The sequence below is a fragment of the Spermophilus citellus genome (genome assembly GCF_964194105.1).
Source record: "Spermophilus citellus genome assembly, chromosome: 1".
Classification (NCBI taxonomy): domain Eukaryota; kingdom Metazoa; phylum Chordata; class Mammalia; order Rodentia; family Sciuridae; genus Spermophilus; species Spermophilus citellus.
In genome coordinates this window covers 229,150,499-229,167,868 of record NC_138182.1, presented here as the reverse complement: position 1 = coordinate 229,167,868, position 17,370 = coordinate 229,150,499, and the positions used below count along the sequence as shown (strand labels likewise).

Sequence of the window (17,370 nt, the reverse complement as noted above, 5' to 3'; positions counted from 1 at the left end):
CTCTCTCTCTCTCTCTCTCTCTCTCTCTCCTCTCTCTTTAAAAAAATTTAAAAAAAAAAAAGGTCTTCTTCAATTTCTCTCTTTAGGGTTCTGTAGTTTTTATTGTATAAGTCTTTTACCTCTTTTGTTAGGTTGATTCCCAAGTATTTTATTGTTTTTGAGGATATTGTGAATGGAGTGGTTGTCCTCATTTCCATTTCAGAGGATTTGTCGCTGATATACAGGAATGCCTTTGATTTATGCGTGTTGATTTTATATCCTGCCACTTTGCTGAATTCATTTATTAGCTCTAATAGTTTCTTTGTAGACCCTTTTGGGTCTGCTAGGTATAGAATCATGTCATCTGCAAATAGTGATAATTTAAGTTCTTCTTTTCCTATTTTTATGCCTTTAATTTCTTTCGTCTGTCTAATTGCTCTGGCCAGTGTTTCGAGAACTATGTTGATCAGAAGTGGTGAGAGAGGGCATCCCTGTCTTGTTCCAGATTTTAGAGGGAATGCCTTCAATTTTTCTCCATTCAGAATGATGCTAGCCTGGGGCTTAGCATAGATTGCTTTTACAATGTTGAGGTATGTTCCTGTTATCCCTATTTTTTCGAGAGTTTTGAACAAAAAGGGATGCTGTACTTTGTCGAATGCTTTTTCTGCATCTATCGAGATGATCATATAAAACATATATTCTTTTTTTTTTTTTAAGAGAGAGTGAGAGAGGAGACAGAGTGAGAGAGAGAGAGAGAGAGAGAGAGAGAGAGAATTTTTAATATTTATTTTCTAGTTCTCGGTGGACATAACATCTTTGTTGGTATGTGGTGCTGAGGATCGAACCCGGGCCGCACGCATGCCAGGCGAGCGCGCTACCGCTTGAGCCACATCCCCAGCCCCTAAAACATATATTCTTAACCACAATGTTTTTTGTATTATAATGAGCCAAAAAAATAGGGGTTTTTTTTTTTGTTTCTTTGCTTTTTTTCCCTACTCTGAGATCTAAAAACAAAACAAAACAACTATCCTTTTCTCTTTCTTCTCTTGAGGTATTGAAAATTGTAAGACTTGCTGCTTAAAACTTACAGATTCCTATTAATCCATATTATAAATTGTTTTTCTGAAAACATGTGAAAAACAGACTGATACTTTCAAAAATAAAATGGACTCCCATCAGGGAAATAAATTTTTGGACACCTCTTTAATATTCAAAGGTGTCATGGTTTAGATATTATGTATCACCCTAAAGCTTGTGTGTGAGACAATGCAAGAAGTTTTAGAGGATTGGGTTATGAGAGCCTTAACCCAGTCAGTGAATTAATTGTCTGATAGGATTAACCAATAGATGAAGTCGGATAGAGTGTGGCCGGAAAAGGTGGGTCATTGGGGGCGTGCCTTTGGGCCTGCATTTTGTATTTGACAAGAGGAGCCTTTCTTTCTGTTTTCTGATCATCAAGTAAGCCACTTCCCTCCACTAAACTCTTCCTCCATGAAGTTCAGCCTTATTTGAGCCCTTACCTATGAACTGAGACGTATGAAACTGAGCGCTTAGATAAACTTCCTCCTCTAAAGTTGTCCTTGTCAGGTCCTTTAATCACAGCAGTGAAAAGCTAACCAAAACAAAAGGCAGTCGTCAGGAGGTTGAGACAGGAGGATCACCAAGTTCAAGGTCAGTCTCAGAAACTTAGTGAGGCCCTAAGCAACCCTGTCTCAAAAAAAAAGAAAAAAAATCAAAAGCAGGTAATGTTTTATATTTTTTTCTTGATTCATATGAATAGGTATACAGAAACATTTGTTATAGCAATTAATAATGACAGTTAATATTGCCAAAATAAAGTTAATTGATATTCTCACTTGCTTATTAACCACATTTCCATGTATGATCATCTACCTCACACATAAGTACGTGCGCGCACGCACACACACACACACAAACACACACGTGTTGCATATATCCTACTTCTTCCCCAGCATCCTTCTTTCTTAAGTCTGCTATGAGGGAATCAGCATAGGCTAATATCTGAGGAATAATTGACCATTGGCTATAAGGTTTCAGGGTAAACCCCAGTGGCCTTAGGACAAAGCATCCCTGCAACTTTACCTTTTAGAAAAGCAAGAACATAACAACCTACAGATATCCTCATAGAACACAGCTTAGACTGTCTCTTACTTTTTCTCGTCTGGGGGAACATGACAAAGTTTCTGAGAGCACTAGAGGCCATGAAGTCCAAAAACCTCAGAAACTAGCCTCCAGCTCTTCTTACCATGCCTCTGTCAGAGTGGGCATGTGAGCTACATTTGGATCCTTAGTAAAATTTTCAGGATTCAAAGTTTGAGCTGTATGAAATGTGATAACTGTTTGCACTTTTGCTTTAGCCAACTGGAGCACAGACACTAATATGAAATACAATTTCTAGAAGTGACTGCCTGTTTCTTTTGAGTCTTTTCATTAATTTATTCAAAAATCACTCTACTTTGTGAAAGATACACTTTAACTTGGTGGATTTTCTTAAAGTTGTGTTGTTTATATCTGAATTACCTCCAGTGGTATGTGTAAGCCACTTTATGTTACCCAGTACTAAAACGGATTAAAAAAATATGCTTTTAAAGTATGAGATGAAGATGCTAACATACTGAACCTGCGCTTCCATTAGTTTATAAGGTATATTAGACATTGTCAGGGCATAACCCGTACAAAATTCATTGTTTATAATTATTGGGTTTTTTAGAGAGCTGACAAATGACATTCAGGAGCTGTTTCTCTCCTTTTATTTCATGGCAAATGAGGAGGGATTGGCACACTGGGCAAGCCAAATATATCCCATTTGCTTTACTTGGCTTTGTTTGGTGAGGGGTTGAGCCCAAATCCTATATGTACTTTATAGATCACCTATGCCTTCCTGGCCCTGTTCAATTAACAAGATTTTAGGATGTGACAGATAGTATGCCAGATGCTTTTCATGCATTTTATCTCTTAATCCTCTAAGAACTTAATACGCTGAAGATACTTGTTTCACAAATGGATAACCTGAGGCTTGGAATTTAAGAATCTTACTTAAGAGTTGTGGCTTCAGTCTTTTAATCCATAATGTCAGGCATTATGTGAAGTGCTAAAGATATACAAATGAATATGAACAGACCATGTCCTCTAGAAGTTTATGGTTTACTTGACACAAGAGACATTAAAACATAATTTCTTTTAAATGGAATAAATACTGTGACAGAAATAAGAGCACAAAAGATATGAGAGCCTAGAGGAAGGTCATTAAGTTTAGAGGTTATAAGAAGACATCCTGGAGGAAGAGATGTTGAAATTGAGACTTGATACTCTGCCCTAAGAGAACCCGCCCTTTGGGGGTTTTAGGTAGCCCTAGACCTAAGAGTGGGGAGTGCAAAGACCAGTGGACCAGGAATATTTCTGGTAGGTATATACCTCAGCCCTGTCCATTATTTATAAATATTTTTAAGCTCTGCCTATGGGATTAATAAAAACATCTAAGTCCACAATTTTTTATAACTGGATATGTAGACCTGAAATATTAATAATCTAATCATCTAAATATTTTATTTCCTGAAAAGTACTATTACTTTTATGGCTTAATTTTTTAATGTCAATATTTTTTAAGGTCATAAAATAGCAGATGAAAGATTAACAGTTGTTGAATAAGTGAATGGATGAGAGAGGTAGTAATATACATCAGGGGTCAGTAAATTTTTTCTGTAAACAGGCCAGATAATAAATAATATTTTAGGTTTCATGGGCATGTCACAACTATTAAGTTCTTTTGTAGCACAAAAGTGGGCAGAGATGTTAAGTAAATGACTGGATGTCACTGTGTTCTAATAAAATATTATTTTCAAAATTATTTACCAAAAAAAAAGAGGCAGTCTGTACTTTGCCATGGGCTATAGTTGGATTTACAATAATCAGTACTTAACAAAAATTACAATTTTCAGGAGATTGATATATTTGCCTCTTACAGAATGTATGATTTTTTTAAATTTTGGCTTTGATTATGTGTAGGTAACGTATCTTGGGAAGGAGCTTTTAAAGTATGTTTCTGAGGAAGTACCTGTACCTCCAGAACCAAATGTAGTACCTCAACAACATCAGCCTTGTCTTCCAGGTATGTCTGGCCCAACATCTGTTTCTTGGTTGTGGGATAAAAACACCCAAACCTACTCTTTTTATTGTGTGTGTGTTTTGGTCTTTTATTTTTCATTGAGGTAAAATTCACTATTATTCATTACAATTAACCATTTTAAAGTGAAAAATACTGTGGCATTTAGTACACTCACAATGTTACACAACCACTACTTTGATTAGTTTCAAATATTTTCATCACCCCAAAAAGAAACTTACTCCCCATTCTCTACTCCCCCCAGTTCCTAGAAACCCCAGGGTCTACTTTCTGGAATGGATGAACCTGTTCTGAATATGGAATTAGATAAGACTTTTTGAGTCTGACTTCTACTTTATATAATATTTTTGAAGGTTATTTTAGCATGTATCTGTACTTCAGACAGTACTTCTATGACAGTAGAGTGTATTTTGACATATTATCCATACATGGAGTATAACTTATTATAATTATAATCCCATTCTTGTGGTTATACATGATGTAGAATTTCACTGGTGGTGTATTCATACCATTTATACCTTTTCCCCCACATCCTTGCCAACATTTATTGTTACTTTTATTCTTGATAATTGCCATTCTGACTGGAGTGAGATGAAATCTCAGTGTACTTTTATTTTGCATTTCTCTAATTGTTAGAGATGTTGAACATTCTTTCATATATTTGTTGACCATTCGTATTTCTTTTTCTGTGAAGTGCCTGTGCAGTTCCTTTTTCCATTTATTGATTGGGTTATTTGGGTTTTGGTGTTAAGTTTTTTGAGTTCTTTATATATCCTGGAGATTAATGTTCTATCTAAAGTGCAAGTGGCAGAGATTTTTCTCCCATTCTTTAGGCTCTCTTTACATTCTTAATGGTTTCCTTTGCTCTGAAGAAGCTTTTTAGTTTGATTCCATCCGATTTATTGATTCTTGATTTTAGTGCTTGTACTTTAGGTCTTGTTGAGGAAGTCAGTTCCTAAGCCAACACAATAGAGTGTCTACATTTTTTTTAACTATTTATTCTTAAGTTTTAAGTGGACATAGTATCCTTATTTTACATTTATGTGGTGCTGAGGCTCGAACCCAGTGCCTCACACATGCTAGGCAAGCGCTCTACCACTGAGCCACAACCCCAGCCCCCTTTTTTTTTTCTTTTTTTTTTTTTTAGTAAGTGCAGAGTCTCTGGTCTAATGCCTAGGTCCTTGATCCACTTTGAATTGAGTTTCATGCAGGGTGAGAGATAGGGGTTCAATTTCATTTTGCTACATGTGGATTTCCAGTTTTTCCAAAACTGTTTGTTGAAGAGGCTATCTTTTCTCCAATGTTATGTTTATGGCACCTTTGTCTAGTAGGAGATAACTGTATATATGGGTTTGTCTCTGTGTCTTCTATTCTGTTTTATTGGTCTTCATGTCTGTTTTGGTGCCAATATCATGCTGTTTTTGTTATGTAGCTCTGTAGTATAATTTAAGGTCTAGTATTGTGAGATCTCTTGGTTCACTTTCTTATTAAGGATTGCTTTGGCTATTCTGGGCCTCTTATTTTTCCAAATGAATTTCATGACTGCTTTTTTTATTTCTATAAAGAATGTCAATGGGATTTTAATAGGAATCACAGTAATAAGTTTAATTAGTTTGCTTATTAAACTAATACTCCTGGTTGGGGATGTAGCTCAAGGGTGAAGCACTTACCTAGCATGCATAAATTCTAGGTTTAATCCTTAGTACAAAAAAAATTGTATACCAAACTAATACTCCTTATTAAATGGAGTAAACGTCCTCATGAGAAAACTAAAGATGTAGTCTTCACCAATGAGCAGCACATTTTGAAATGATCTATGAAAGGGCAGAACACATTTCTGAAAAACAGCAGTATTATATTATTCGTCTCTTACCACAGTACCCTCTCTTTTTATCTTGGTGTCCCAGTTGAAGACAATATAAGCAGAGAGGTAGTACAAAATAGAAAATGACAATACTCTGATAAGCAGGATAAAGAACCAAACAGGATTTCTATCACCAAGTCCTTACCCAGAAGTTCTCAGGAATTATTCCTTTTCTTACTACAAAGCTCCATAATTCAAACTACTTTTCTCTTCTAACTTTATACTTAACCCACACTAATCTCTCAGTATTATCCTTTCTCAAACACTGGCTACATGATAGGGTGCATTCTTCCCAGTTTTCTGAAGATGGCCTCAAAAGTACTTTTCATCAGTAATGGGAAACTTAATCTGGGAGACCAGGTAACAATAAATTAATTAAGTTAAATTTTTTTAAGAAACTGGAAATAGTTCCTGTAGTAATTCATGGTCTTTGATTCCTAACTTTTAACTACAGATCTATTTAATCAATTCTTGTGGTAAGTTCCAGTATCCTGAATTTTTAAAAGTGACTCTTACATAGCCAGTCTGACTACAGACTTTGGATGACTAGTAATATTTGATTTTTTATGCGTATGATAATTTGACAAACCTTGATATTCAACCTTTTACTTATATTCCTAAGAGTGGAATTACTAAAGCATGTAAGCTCTCTCTTGCTCTCAGATCTGTCTTCACTCTCTTTTTCCCTAGTGTACATGCACAGATGCTCACACTCATACACACACTTAGCTCTTCTGTAGGGGCTCAGACCCAGGAAACAGATCCTGAATCTATTCTACACTTTCCCAGCAGGTAGAAGATGCACGACACAGTTAAGATAGTAGACATGTCTTATTCATGGAACCTCTAGCTGGTTCCATTTTGCCCTAGTCAGTTCTATTTAGCACATCACAAGTCTTTTCCATAGGCCCTTTTATATGCAGGCCAAAGAAGGCGCAGTGCCAACAGGTTGCATAAGTGGGCATGTGCTCAGAAGCAAAATATTTATAATCTTGAATAAATACATTGAATCAGGTAGTTTCTGACCTTGACTACACACTGACCATAATGTAACTGATTCATGTCCTTAGTTACACACTAAAAATATAACAATAGCCTTTCAGAAGCCTCAGCAAGGTATCCTAACTACAGCCATTTGGGGCCTGCCCTAACACATGTGCACATACTCTTGGAGGAAAGTCAAGCAAACTCTTTCTCCTGCTACTTTCTTTTTTTTATTTTTTTTATTTTTTTAGTTGTTAATGGACCTTTATTTATATGCAAAGCTGAAAAATGAACCCAGTGCCTCACATATGCTAGGCAAGTGCTCTACCACTGAGCCACAACCCCAACCCTCTCCTGCTACTTTCTTACCTGAAGAGTCAAAGCAGGACTGTAGGCTCTTCCTTATATCATGATGGTCCTCTGTGTATCAGATTTTCTAGTCTAGGCATTCCCAACCTCTGGCCAGGAATCTCCTTCCTCAGATGGTACACAGTTCCCCTATTACATGACCATGAAATCAGAAATTGGATTCTGAACAGCTGTTTCTATTGCTTATAATATAAAGTTTCTTACTATTAATTTCTTTCTAGAAATCCTGATTTTTCTTTCCATTAGATATTTTGGAAACATTAAGGCTAATTTGAGAATTCTGGAGGTACCAGCTTCTGTCTCGTCCTAGTACTCTACAGGTAGGACCCAGTTGGTGAACAGCTGTAGGCTGCTATTTGGACCTCCTTGATTAGGATTCTTTCATACCTATTTTAAGGTACTTGACCGAAATCCAAAGACCTAACAAGTTAGAAAAATTTTAAATTCTTTTAATCCTATTATAAGCAAAGCATTCAGGAGACAATTTTTCTCTTTCTTCATGTCAAAATGTGATGGTTAAGGGTCTGAAACTATGAAGACCATAAAGTCTAAAATAAAATAATAATTGCATAGCTTTCATCAGCACACCTGAGATCATAAGCATAATCTGTTCTCTTATGCTTTTGATGATCACAGTCTTCATAACAAGTGTTTTTTTTTTTGGGGGGAAAAGGAAAATTAGAAAGAACTATTTACTTTTTGCATAGCTAGGATTACCATGCATCCTGGTTTGACCAGAACAGTCTCTAATTGGTGTAACTATTTGTAACACTTACACTTTTAGAAGTACCTTGTTTAGATGGCCCAGTATAGAAACCAACCAAATTGGTATTTAAGAAAATAAAATTTGGATAATGGAGAAAGAGATAAACTTTCAATTTCATTTACTTTTATAAGAAGTATATAGATTCTAAGATATTTTGCAAATAGTCAAATCTTTTTTAGCATTTTTTTATTTATATATGACAGTGGAATGCATTACAATTCTTATTACACATATAGAGCACAATTTTTCATACTCTGGTTGTATACACAGTATATTCACACCAGTTCTTGTCTTCATATCTGTACTTTGGTTAATAATATGATCATCATATTCCACCATCATTAATAACCCCATGCCTCCTCCCTTCCCCTCCAGTCCCTCTGCCCCATCTAGAGTTCATCTATTCCTTCCATGCTCCCGCTCCTGTCCCTCTATGAATCAGCCTCCTTATATCAAAGAAAACATTCAGCATTTGGTTTTTTGGGTTGGCTAACTTCACCTAGCATTATCTTCTCTAACTCCATCCATCTACCTGCAAATATTCTTTTTTATTGCTGAGTAATATTCCATTGTTTATAAATGCCACGTTTTTTTATCCATTCATTTATTAAAGGGCACCTAGGTTGGTTCCACAGTTTAGCTATTGTGAATTGTGCTGCTATAAACATTGATGTGGCTGTGTCCCTGTAGTATGCTGTTTTTAAGTCCTGATAGTCAAGTCTTATGCATATCATTCTGTATTATAAATAATTGCTTGCTTCCTTGCTTTAATTTCCTGATAATTTAAGAAGTTCTTTAAGTTCTGACATTTTTATTTTTTATGAGCTTCTGCTTCTTACTGTATTCCCCAATACCTGGCATAGCATAGCTTCCCAATAAGTGTTTATTGAATAATATTCATTAAATAAACACATGAGTGAGTTAAAGCATGAAAGTGATCCAAAGGACTTGTTGTCTTATTAGGTATGGATGCCTTGACATCAAAGGTTTATAACATAATCTGTAGTGAAAAATTCAACAAATAGAAAATGGGATTTGGGTCAATTAATATTGTCTCCTTTATCAAAATTTGCTGTTTCTAATTGTGAGATATGTAGGAGTGATGGCCCTGAACATTTTCTCAGACAGAAATTTAGAGAACTCTCAATACTCCCTCTCTCATACTTTCTCCCTGCCCTTCTTTATGAGAGATCATAAAGAAGTATCTTCAGCTTTGTTAATCGGTGTTTCCTATATTTATTTGTTCAGATGATATCTATCAATATTTTATAGAACAAATATCAGCAGCCTTAATATCCAATTTATTTACATGTAATCTCGGATTCGTGGTAATCAAGAAAATCCTGAGTCATGAAGACAATGTGACAAAAATTCTTAATCTGGCCATTTTAAGATTTTCTTCAGTGAGTCATAGATAATGGAAGAGCTTTATTCTGAAGTCTTCACCAAAAATAATTGAATTGGTAACTCAAGTCAAGTATTGAAGGGCTTCAGTGTTAAGATGTCGTATGTTGGCCCATTGAGGGATGCTGTTTCTGATATAAAAACACAAATCTTTTAAAACAAAATTTTGTTGATGAAATCCCTGAAGCATCTATTATCTCAAAAATCCTTTTAAACTTAAAATGTAGTGAGTCTATGATGCCTTTTCTCTGGAAATTCATAATGTCCTCCCAGACCTTTCCACTTCATGCCTACTTGACTATAATTCTTCTTCTGCATTATTGAGAAGATATTCAATCATATTTTAGTATGAACTAGAAGAGCAAAAAATGAATATTCCCAAACTTCTACATATTTGGGATCATTATATAGGGGACATATTGACATTTTATGACATTTATGACATATTTTTAAGATATCCTGTTAAGATATCTTTAAAATATCTTAAGATATTCTGTTAAGATAGATCACATTTCACTGGGTGCAGTGATGCATGCCTGTAAATGGGATGCTGAAGTAAGAAGATTGAGAATTCAAAGCCAGCCTCAGCAAAATTGAGGCACTAAGCCAGTGAGACCCTGTCTCTAAATAAAATACAGAATAGGGCTGGGGATGTGGTTCAGTGGTCACGTGCCCCTGAGTTCAATCCCCAGTACCTGCCCCCAAAAGAAGATAGATTACATTTCACTATTTACTTGGAAGCCAATATCATGTATTTATGCACCCCATCCCATAATACCAAGATACTCAAAACACAGTATGCTAAATGTATTTTTTTTTAAATCACCTGAAGTCTTTTCCCAAACCATCACTTAATACATACTGACTATGTATTTAATGGAGAGCCAACATCATATGTTTGTTTTAAATATGCTTTTCCAGGAAAACTAGTAACATACTTTTCCAGGTTTTAATAAAATAATCTTTAAACTACTGATAATGTTGAGATAAATGACTTTAAAGACAGTTTTCTTCATTTCAGGGTTGTTATTGTGCTTCCTATCTCTGTAAAAGTAAATGTAATAGAGCATAAACATAGACAGGTGCTTCTTTTTATGTGGTTAAGAACTTGAAGCCTATGGAAGATGAGTGCCTGATAACAGTGCAGAGGATGTTTATTTCAGCTCGTATTTACAACTTCTGTTCTTTTTCATTATGTGAAACATAATGTTTTTTACTCTGTTATCATGATTGACACTCCTTTGACCTAATTCACAAAGTAGAGAATACATCTATTCATAGGGGAGGCAAGAGAAGAGAAGTGTATTTATTGAGTACGTGTGATGTTCCTGGCCCTCTGCTAGGTTCCTTACATTATTAGGCCATTTAGGAGCATTCTGAGGTTCTTTCTGCTTAAACAAATGCACAAAAAAGCTGAACACTTTACATATAAAATCAAGTACTCCAAACCAAATTCAGCTGAAAACTCCTCCCATTAGATTTCAGATTTTCCCCCCACATAATGAGAGCTTAAATCATTTATAAGTAACGATACTTTCAGTCTATTTCTTGATCATAGTACAGTTTTCACAGATAACTTTTGATACTATCAATGTAAATCTATATCAAATTCTTAATTTAGTTTTAAGCATCAAATCATGTAATATTGCATCATCATTTTTACTCTTTAGGATCCCTCTGTTTAAAAAAAAAAGAAATGCATTAAGCTTTATCCCAATGTAACTACACAGATATATTTTTACCATCTACTGAAATAATTGTTAATCATTTTGCTTTTGATTGGAGTTATATTTCTGATTCAGAATTGTGGTAGCATAGAAAAATCATTCTTGGTTATGGGCATAAAGCTCCTAAAGTCCCTGGAATTTCCCAAGTGATAAAGAGTGATAGCATCTTTTTTTCTTATAAGAGGGCTTTTGCTGAACCCTAGATAGCCTTAGAATAGAGGCTGGTCACCAGAAAGACACCAGACAACCTTGATTAGGAGTTTTAAGATTCTACCCCATCCTATACCCTCCAGAGACAGGAGAAGGAGGCTAAAAAATGAGTTAATTACTAGTGGCCAGCAATTTAATCAATTATTCCTGCATAATGAAACCTCCATAAAAACCAATAAATGACAGGATTTAGAGAGCTTCTGAATTGGGGAACACATTGAGGTTCTGGGAGAGTTCCAGACCCAGAGAAAACATGGAAGTTCCTTGCCTTATGCATCTCTTTTATTTGGCTATTCCTGAGTGTAATTATTTAAAAAACAAAAACAAAACAAACAAACAAAAAAACTGGTAATACTAAGTGAAGTACTTTCCTGAGTTGTGTGAGTCATTCTGGAAAATTCCCCTTGGGAGGGGTATGTTGTGAAAAACCCTCAAATTTCTAGTAAGTCAAACAGAAGTATAGGTGACCCAGGACCTAATGCTTACAGCTGGTATCAGAAATGAGGACAGTCTTGTGAGACTGAGCCCTTAAACTTGTGGAGTCTGAGCTAGTTTACAATACAAAGCGATATTGACTAACACTTTACAATTTTATAGAATGCTTTCTCATGTATTCTAATTTGACAAAGATGAGTAATGGGAATAGTTAGAGAAATGGGGAGGCGGGGAGAAACAGTTTTAGTATTACAGTGTTGCTTTGTTAGAGAAAATTCTGCTCCCAGAAGTCACTAAGTTACAAATGTCCATCTGAAAGTGTTGTTTTCCAGACAATTTTGTTTTATCATCTCAAGCATCCCAATGTTGGTATATTCTGTTTTCAATGTATTACTTGGGAAGATGGGCACTTTGCTTTGTCCAGAGTTACTGCATACCATTCTGTATTTGGCTAGACATCTTCTCTATGTGAACAACATAGTGATGATTTATTCCAAATAAAATGAAACTCCTCTTATTTGCAGTGTTCTTGACCCTTCTTAAAAGTGCCTTTATTTAGGCCTGTGACATTTGAGGGAGGCCTGCCCTTTGAAAAGAGATGCTGGGTTGTTTTTTTGTGTGTGTGTGTGTGTGCATACAAGCCCACCCTTCCTCTGGTTTTCCATAGCTTTTCCTAATTCCACATGTGACTGCAATAACAGACAAGAGGATCAAATGAGATGATGTATATAAAATTTCCTAAAGCAATATCAATGAAACTACAGGGATTATGATAGCTATAAAATGGTTACATTTAAATGTCAATACTTGTACCTTGCTGATCTGTTCCCTTAAATCATATATTTTTCCATGGTATTCATATTTTCAGTCATCTACTTATTTGATCTCATGTATTGGAATTTCTTAAAATATGCTTATTATAGGGCTGGGGTTGTGGCTCAGTGGTAGAGTACTTGCCTAGCAAGTGTGAGGCACTGGGTTCCATCCTCAGCACACCATAGAAATAAATAAATAAAATAAAGATGTTGTGTCCATCTACAACTGAAAAAAATATTTTAAAATATGCATATTATAGTAAAAGGGATATCAAAACTTAGATACTGGATGGGCTTTGTATTTTTTTCATATGCCTAAATATTCAAGTTCTCAGACCCAGTTGTCTAGATCTTTGCAAAAATGTTCTATATAATTCTTAGAGTATAGAAGTTCTTTATAGATAGGATTAAGTTTGTCTACATGCAACAGAAAACCTCAAATACCATAGTTTAAACACACAAAGTTTTATTCTTTCATGGAGAAGACTGAATGTTAGTGATCCCGAGTAGACAGAGCACCACTGGAAAGTCATACTGTCTTTCTGCTCCATCTTCCTCAGCACTGATTTACATTTTCAGGTCTATCCATGACCCAAAGTAGTAATGAATCTCCATCTATCACATCTGTATTCTAGACAGTAGGAAGATGGAAAGCAAGGTGGCAAAAAACGGGCTGGGGTGGGGAACTTTGATAGATGTCTTTTCCCTTAAAAAGATAGCTGTCCCTGAAATCTACACATTTTGGTTTACAATTCATTGGCCAGAATTTAGTCAAATGCCACACTTAGCTTTAAGAAGGGCTGAAAAATAGTTTTTCCACTTAACATATTGCCCAATTCTGTTGCTGTGGGGGGTGGGGTGGAGTGGAGGCAACTCATAGTCTCTGCCAGAAATCTTTTTTTAGACAGCTATAAATAAAGAAAATATCTATTGAAGCATAATAAATTGTGTTGAGTAATTTGACATGTTGCAAGAAACTTTATAGTGGAGATTCAAGCAGTGAACCTTCTCTGAAGGTTAACAGCAGGATGATGTGAATGTACTTGGGCTGGCTGTGAAGACTCAAAGAGAGCCCAGGTCTAAGGTGGTAGGGTTTTGTTCCTTGAAAAAAGTGTGTACCTTGTCAGCTGAGGACCTTCCTGCCCTTCCCCTCTGGCAGCAAGTAGAGGAATTCCCAGTGCCAGAGTGTTAATAGATCTTGGCTCACCCCCAGTTGTTTCTTTTGTGCTTTTAATAGAATTATTAACAATAGAATAGTTTTTATAAAATGTCATTTAAACTGTATGTGAATTACATACTTGTTACCAAATTATGAACTTGTTTGTTTTCCTAACAGTTCCATATAACATTATGGAAATCAATAATAAGAAGTATTGCATCTGTTTCCAGCAGTCATTCATTGTTGCTAAATAATAATTAATGTATATATGCATTACTAAAATATTTGATGCATTGAAAAGTAATAAAAATGAGCTATTTATAACTTATTTTAAGCCAGATGTGGTGATACCACCTGTAGTTCCAGCTACATTCAGGAGACTGAGGGGAAGGATTATTTGAGCCCAGGAGTCCAAGATTAGCCTGGCAATGAGACCCTGTCTCAAAACAAACACATTTTTACAGGGACTGGGATGTGGCTCAAGCGGTAGCGCGCTCGCCTGGCATGCGTGTGGCCCGGGTTCGATCCTCAGCACCACATACAAACAAAGATGTTGTGTCTGTCGATAACTAAAAAAAAAAAAAAAACATATTTTTTTCATTTTAGTCTTCACAGAATAAGAAATGTAAGCAGTGATTCTCTGAAGCAATGGCTGAGTTAAATATTAAATATGTAGATATTTCAGAACTAATGCTATGGGTGTGTTGTTACCAAGACATGAACTTTTAGCTTTCTGACTTTTGGAACACCAGATTTAACTAAACATTACATTCCAGTGAAGGTGCCCAGTGAACTAAGGAATACAGTTTTGGAGCAGAATTTTGATCTATACAGTGATTAAATTCCTGACCTAATTAGTACCATGCTCTGATTAATATCATATAAAATACATGCAGACAGAATTAATAGGCACTTTCCCGGTCCTAGAAATTTTAAAGGACATTAAATCTATGAAAGATATTCATGATAAAATAATAGAGACTTTTTTTTTACTACCAGAGTGGGAAAGTTTAAAAATATTGATAATATTCGGTGTTGGCAAGTATATGGAAGAAAAAACAGGTTATCTAACCTGTATTTGTATATATTATTGGTGAGAGTTTAAAAGGATGCATTTGAGGGCTCCTCTTGCAGAAATTTTTAAAATTTAAAATATGTATAAATCTGGGTTGTGGTAGTGGCTCAGTGGTTGAGCACTTGCCTAGCATGTGTTAGGCACTGGGTTTGATCCTCAGCACAACATAAAATAAATAAAATAAAGGTATTGTGTCCATCTACAACTAAAAGAAAATAAAAATAATAAGATGTGTACAAATCCTTCAACTTAGTGATTATACTTCTGAATAGCAGTCCTATAGGAGTATTTGCACATTCCTGAATATTGAAAAATTAAGAATAAATTGTGAAATATAAATAAACTATAGTAGATGCATTAACTTTCTCAAATCATATCTGAAGTAGGGGACAGTGTCTTGTGGGAGAAAGGACTAGTGTAAATGATAGTGTTTAATTGATGAAACCAAGCCAGCTTTGATGAAATATGTTTAATTATTGAAAGCCTTATTTCTGTGGTTTTTCCTCAGAGAAAAATATTCCCTACCCCCAACTTTTGTGGGATACCTTGTCTCAGAAAGTCTAAAAAAGCAAAGCTATTAATATAGGAATTATTATGTTTCTATATAGACCATGGGTTAAAAAGTCAAAATCCTTTGTATTGTAAGTGACAGCTTAAAATCTTATCCAGATTGGCTTAAACTTCCAAAAAAGGAATTTTATTGATGCATTACATGAAAAGTCAGGAACAGGTCTTCAAGCTTTATCCAGGATTTGAACAGCATGACTAAGCACCCAGTTTCTCTGCTTTCCATTTCTTAGCCTCATTTCCCATTTCAGCTCCATCCTAATAGCCTCTCCTCATTATCCCAGCTCTATATTCTACCAGGTTCAAGTCTAGCAAAGAAAAATATGTATGGGGCTCTTTCCTAAAAGACCCAATAGCAATCGTATTGCATCTTCACTTTCCTTTGAATGGGTTATATTCTCTTTTTTGAATCAAAGCCTACTTACTGATTGGCTCAGAGCTAAATAAATCATGTGGGGAACAACTTCACCAGTTGTTGGTGAACTTCAACTTCACATGGACCAAGTGTGGGGGAAAAGGATGTTCATACGGAGAAGCATAAATGAGTACTAGGCATAAAAAAGTCACTGACCTGAAGATATCTAGTTAGTGTAAAACATATCACCTAGGATTATGAACAAAGCTCTGAGACTATATGGGTATGTCTAACTAAAACTGTCTGTTGGAGGTTAACAATTGGGGAGCAGAAAGAAACCAGTTTTATGATCACTGACCCCTTAAACTGGCAGAGCCAGAAGAACCCTCTTTAATCATCAGTCCTCTTCATCTCTCAGAAATGAAAGTTCAGAGAAACCATGTAACTTTCTTGAGACCATACACCAAGTTTGTGGTAGAGGTAGGACAGATCATCTATCTTCCAGCCTAATATTCTTTTCAGTAATAAATAATAATGATAATAATAGCGGCTAATATTTATTGAATATTTGCTATATGCCAGGGAATTTGCTAAGCATTACACATGCAAAATCTCATTTAATCATCACAACTGTCTTGTTTCTAGTTTATTGGAAATTGAGGCATTGAGGCAGAGGGGCTTGTTCAGTTACCTTAAGAAGCTTCCCTCATCCTTTTCCAAATGCTCTTATTTTGGACTGCAAACGGGCCGCTCTCCCAAGGTCAGCCAGTACTGGTTTATAGTTTTGCCTCAGGTACAAAAAATGGAATGAGTGAAGAATACCCTGGTCAAAGAACCTATTATGTGTCCTCTCACATAGATTTTACTAGATTCTAGGATTTATAATATTAAACCTTACATTGTGAAAGGCAGTTTTTAATTTCTCAATTTCTTGATGCATGTTTAAACAGGCACTTCCAGAGAGTCAGTACAAAACATCCCACATCATCTACAAATCAATGAAATACTTTTAATCAACGATCAAGAATTTCTCCCATGCCATATAATGGATCAGCATTGGAAATTCTATGTGGAATGTGAGGAACTAACATTCTAAAGCTTTGTTGTTTTCAACAATTTTTTAGGTATTTGTTCATATTATCAACAAACCTTTTTCTTTTATCTTGTGTGGTAGGCCTACTAGTTGCACTTTACTAGTTGCTACTTAAGATGTATATTTACTGTTATAATAAAACTATAACTTTTCACCTGTTATGGTAAGTTTAATACTTTTTTGCCATTTTGGCATTTCTATATTGGCTATCTGGCTTCCCTTTTACTAACAAACTGAAAACTAACCTTCCTATAGGTACTTCTACCTTTGCATAAACAGCAGTTGGTCTTTAAGGAAAGTGAGAATGCATGTAACTGTGATTCATAGATAATGGCTCCAAAAAGACCCAGGTAAAGTGACTCACTAAAAACAAGAACATCAAATTCCAATATCTTCCCCATTTAATTTGAATTTATCTCAAAAT

General features: G+C 35.3%; 1 protein-coding gene across 1 annotated transcript in view; it reads left to right on the top strand.

Moving 5' to 3' along the window:
- Positions 1–16,949, top strand: part of ANKRD31 (ankyrin repeat domain 31) — a gene marked incomplete at both ends in the record, with an annotated part of 205,417 nt that extends 188,468 nt beyond the window's left edge. The window contains 2 exons of the mRNA XM_081309099.1: positions 4,006–4,108; positions 16,804–16,949. Coding sequence (XP_081165225.1) covers positions 4,006–4,108; positions 16,804–16,949 — 249 coding nt within the window. The remainder of the gene's footprint in view (positions 1–4,005; positions 4,109–16,803) is intronic.
- Between the last annotated feature and the right edge of the window lie 421 nt (positions 16,950–17,370).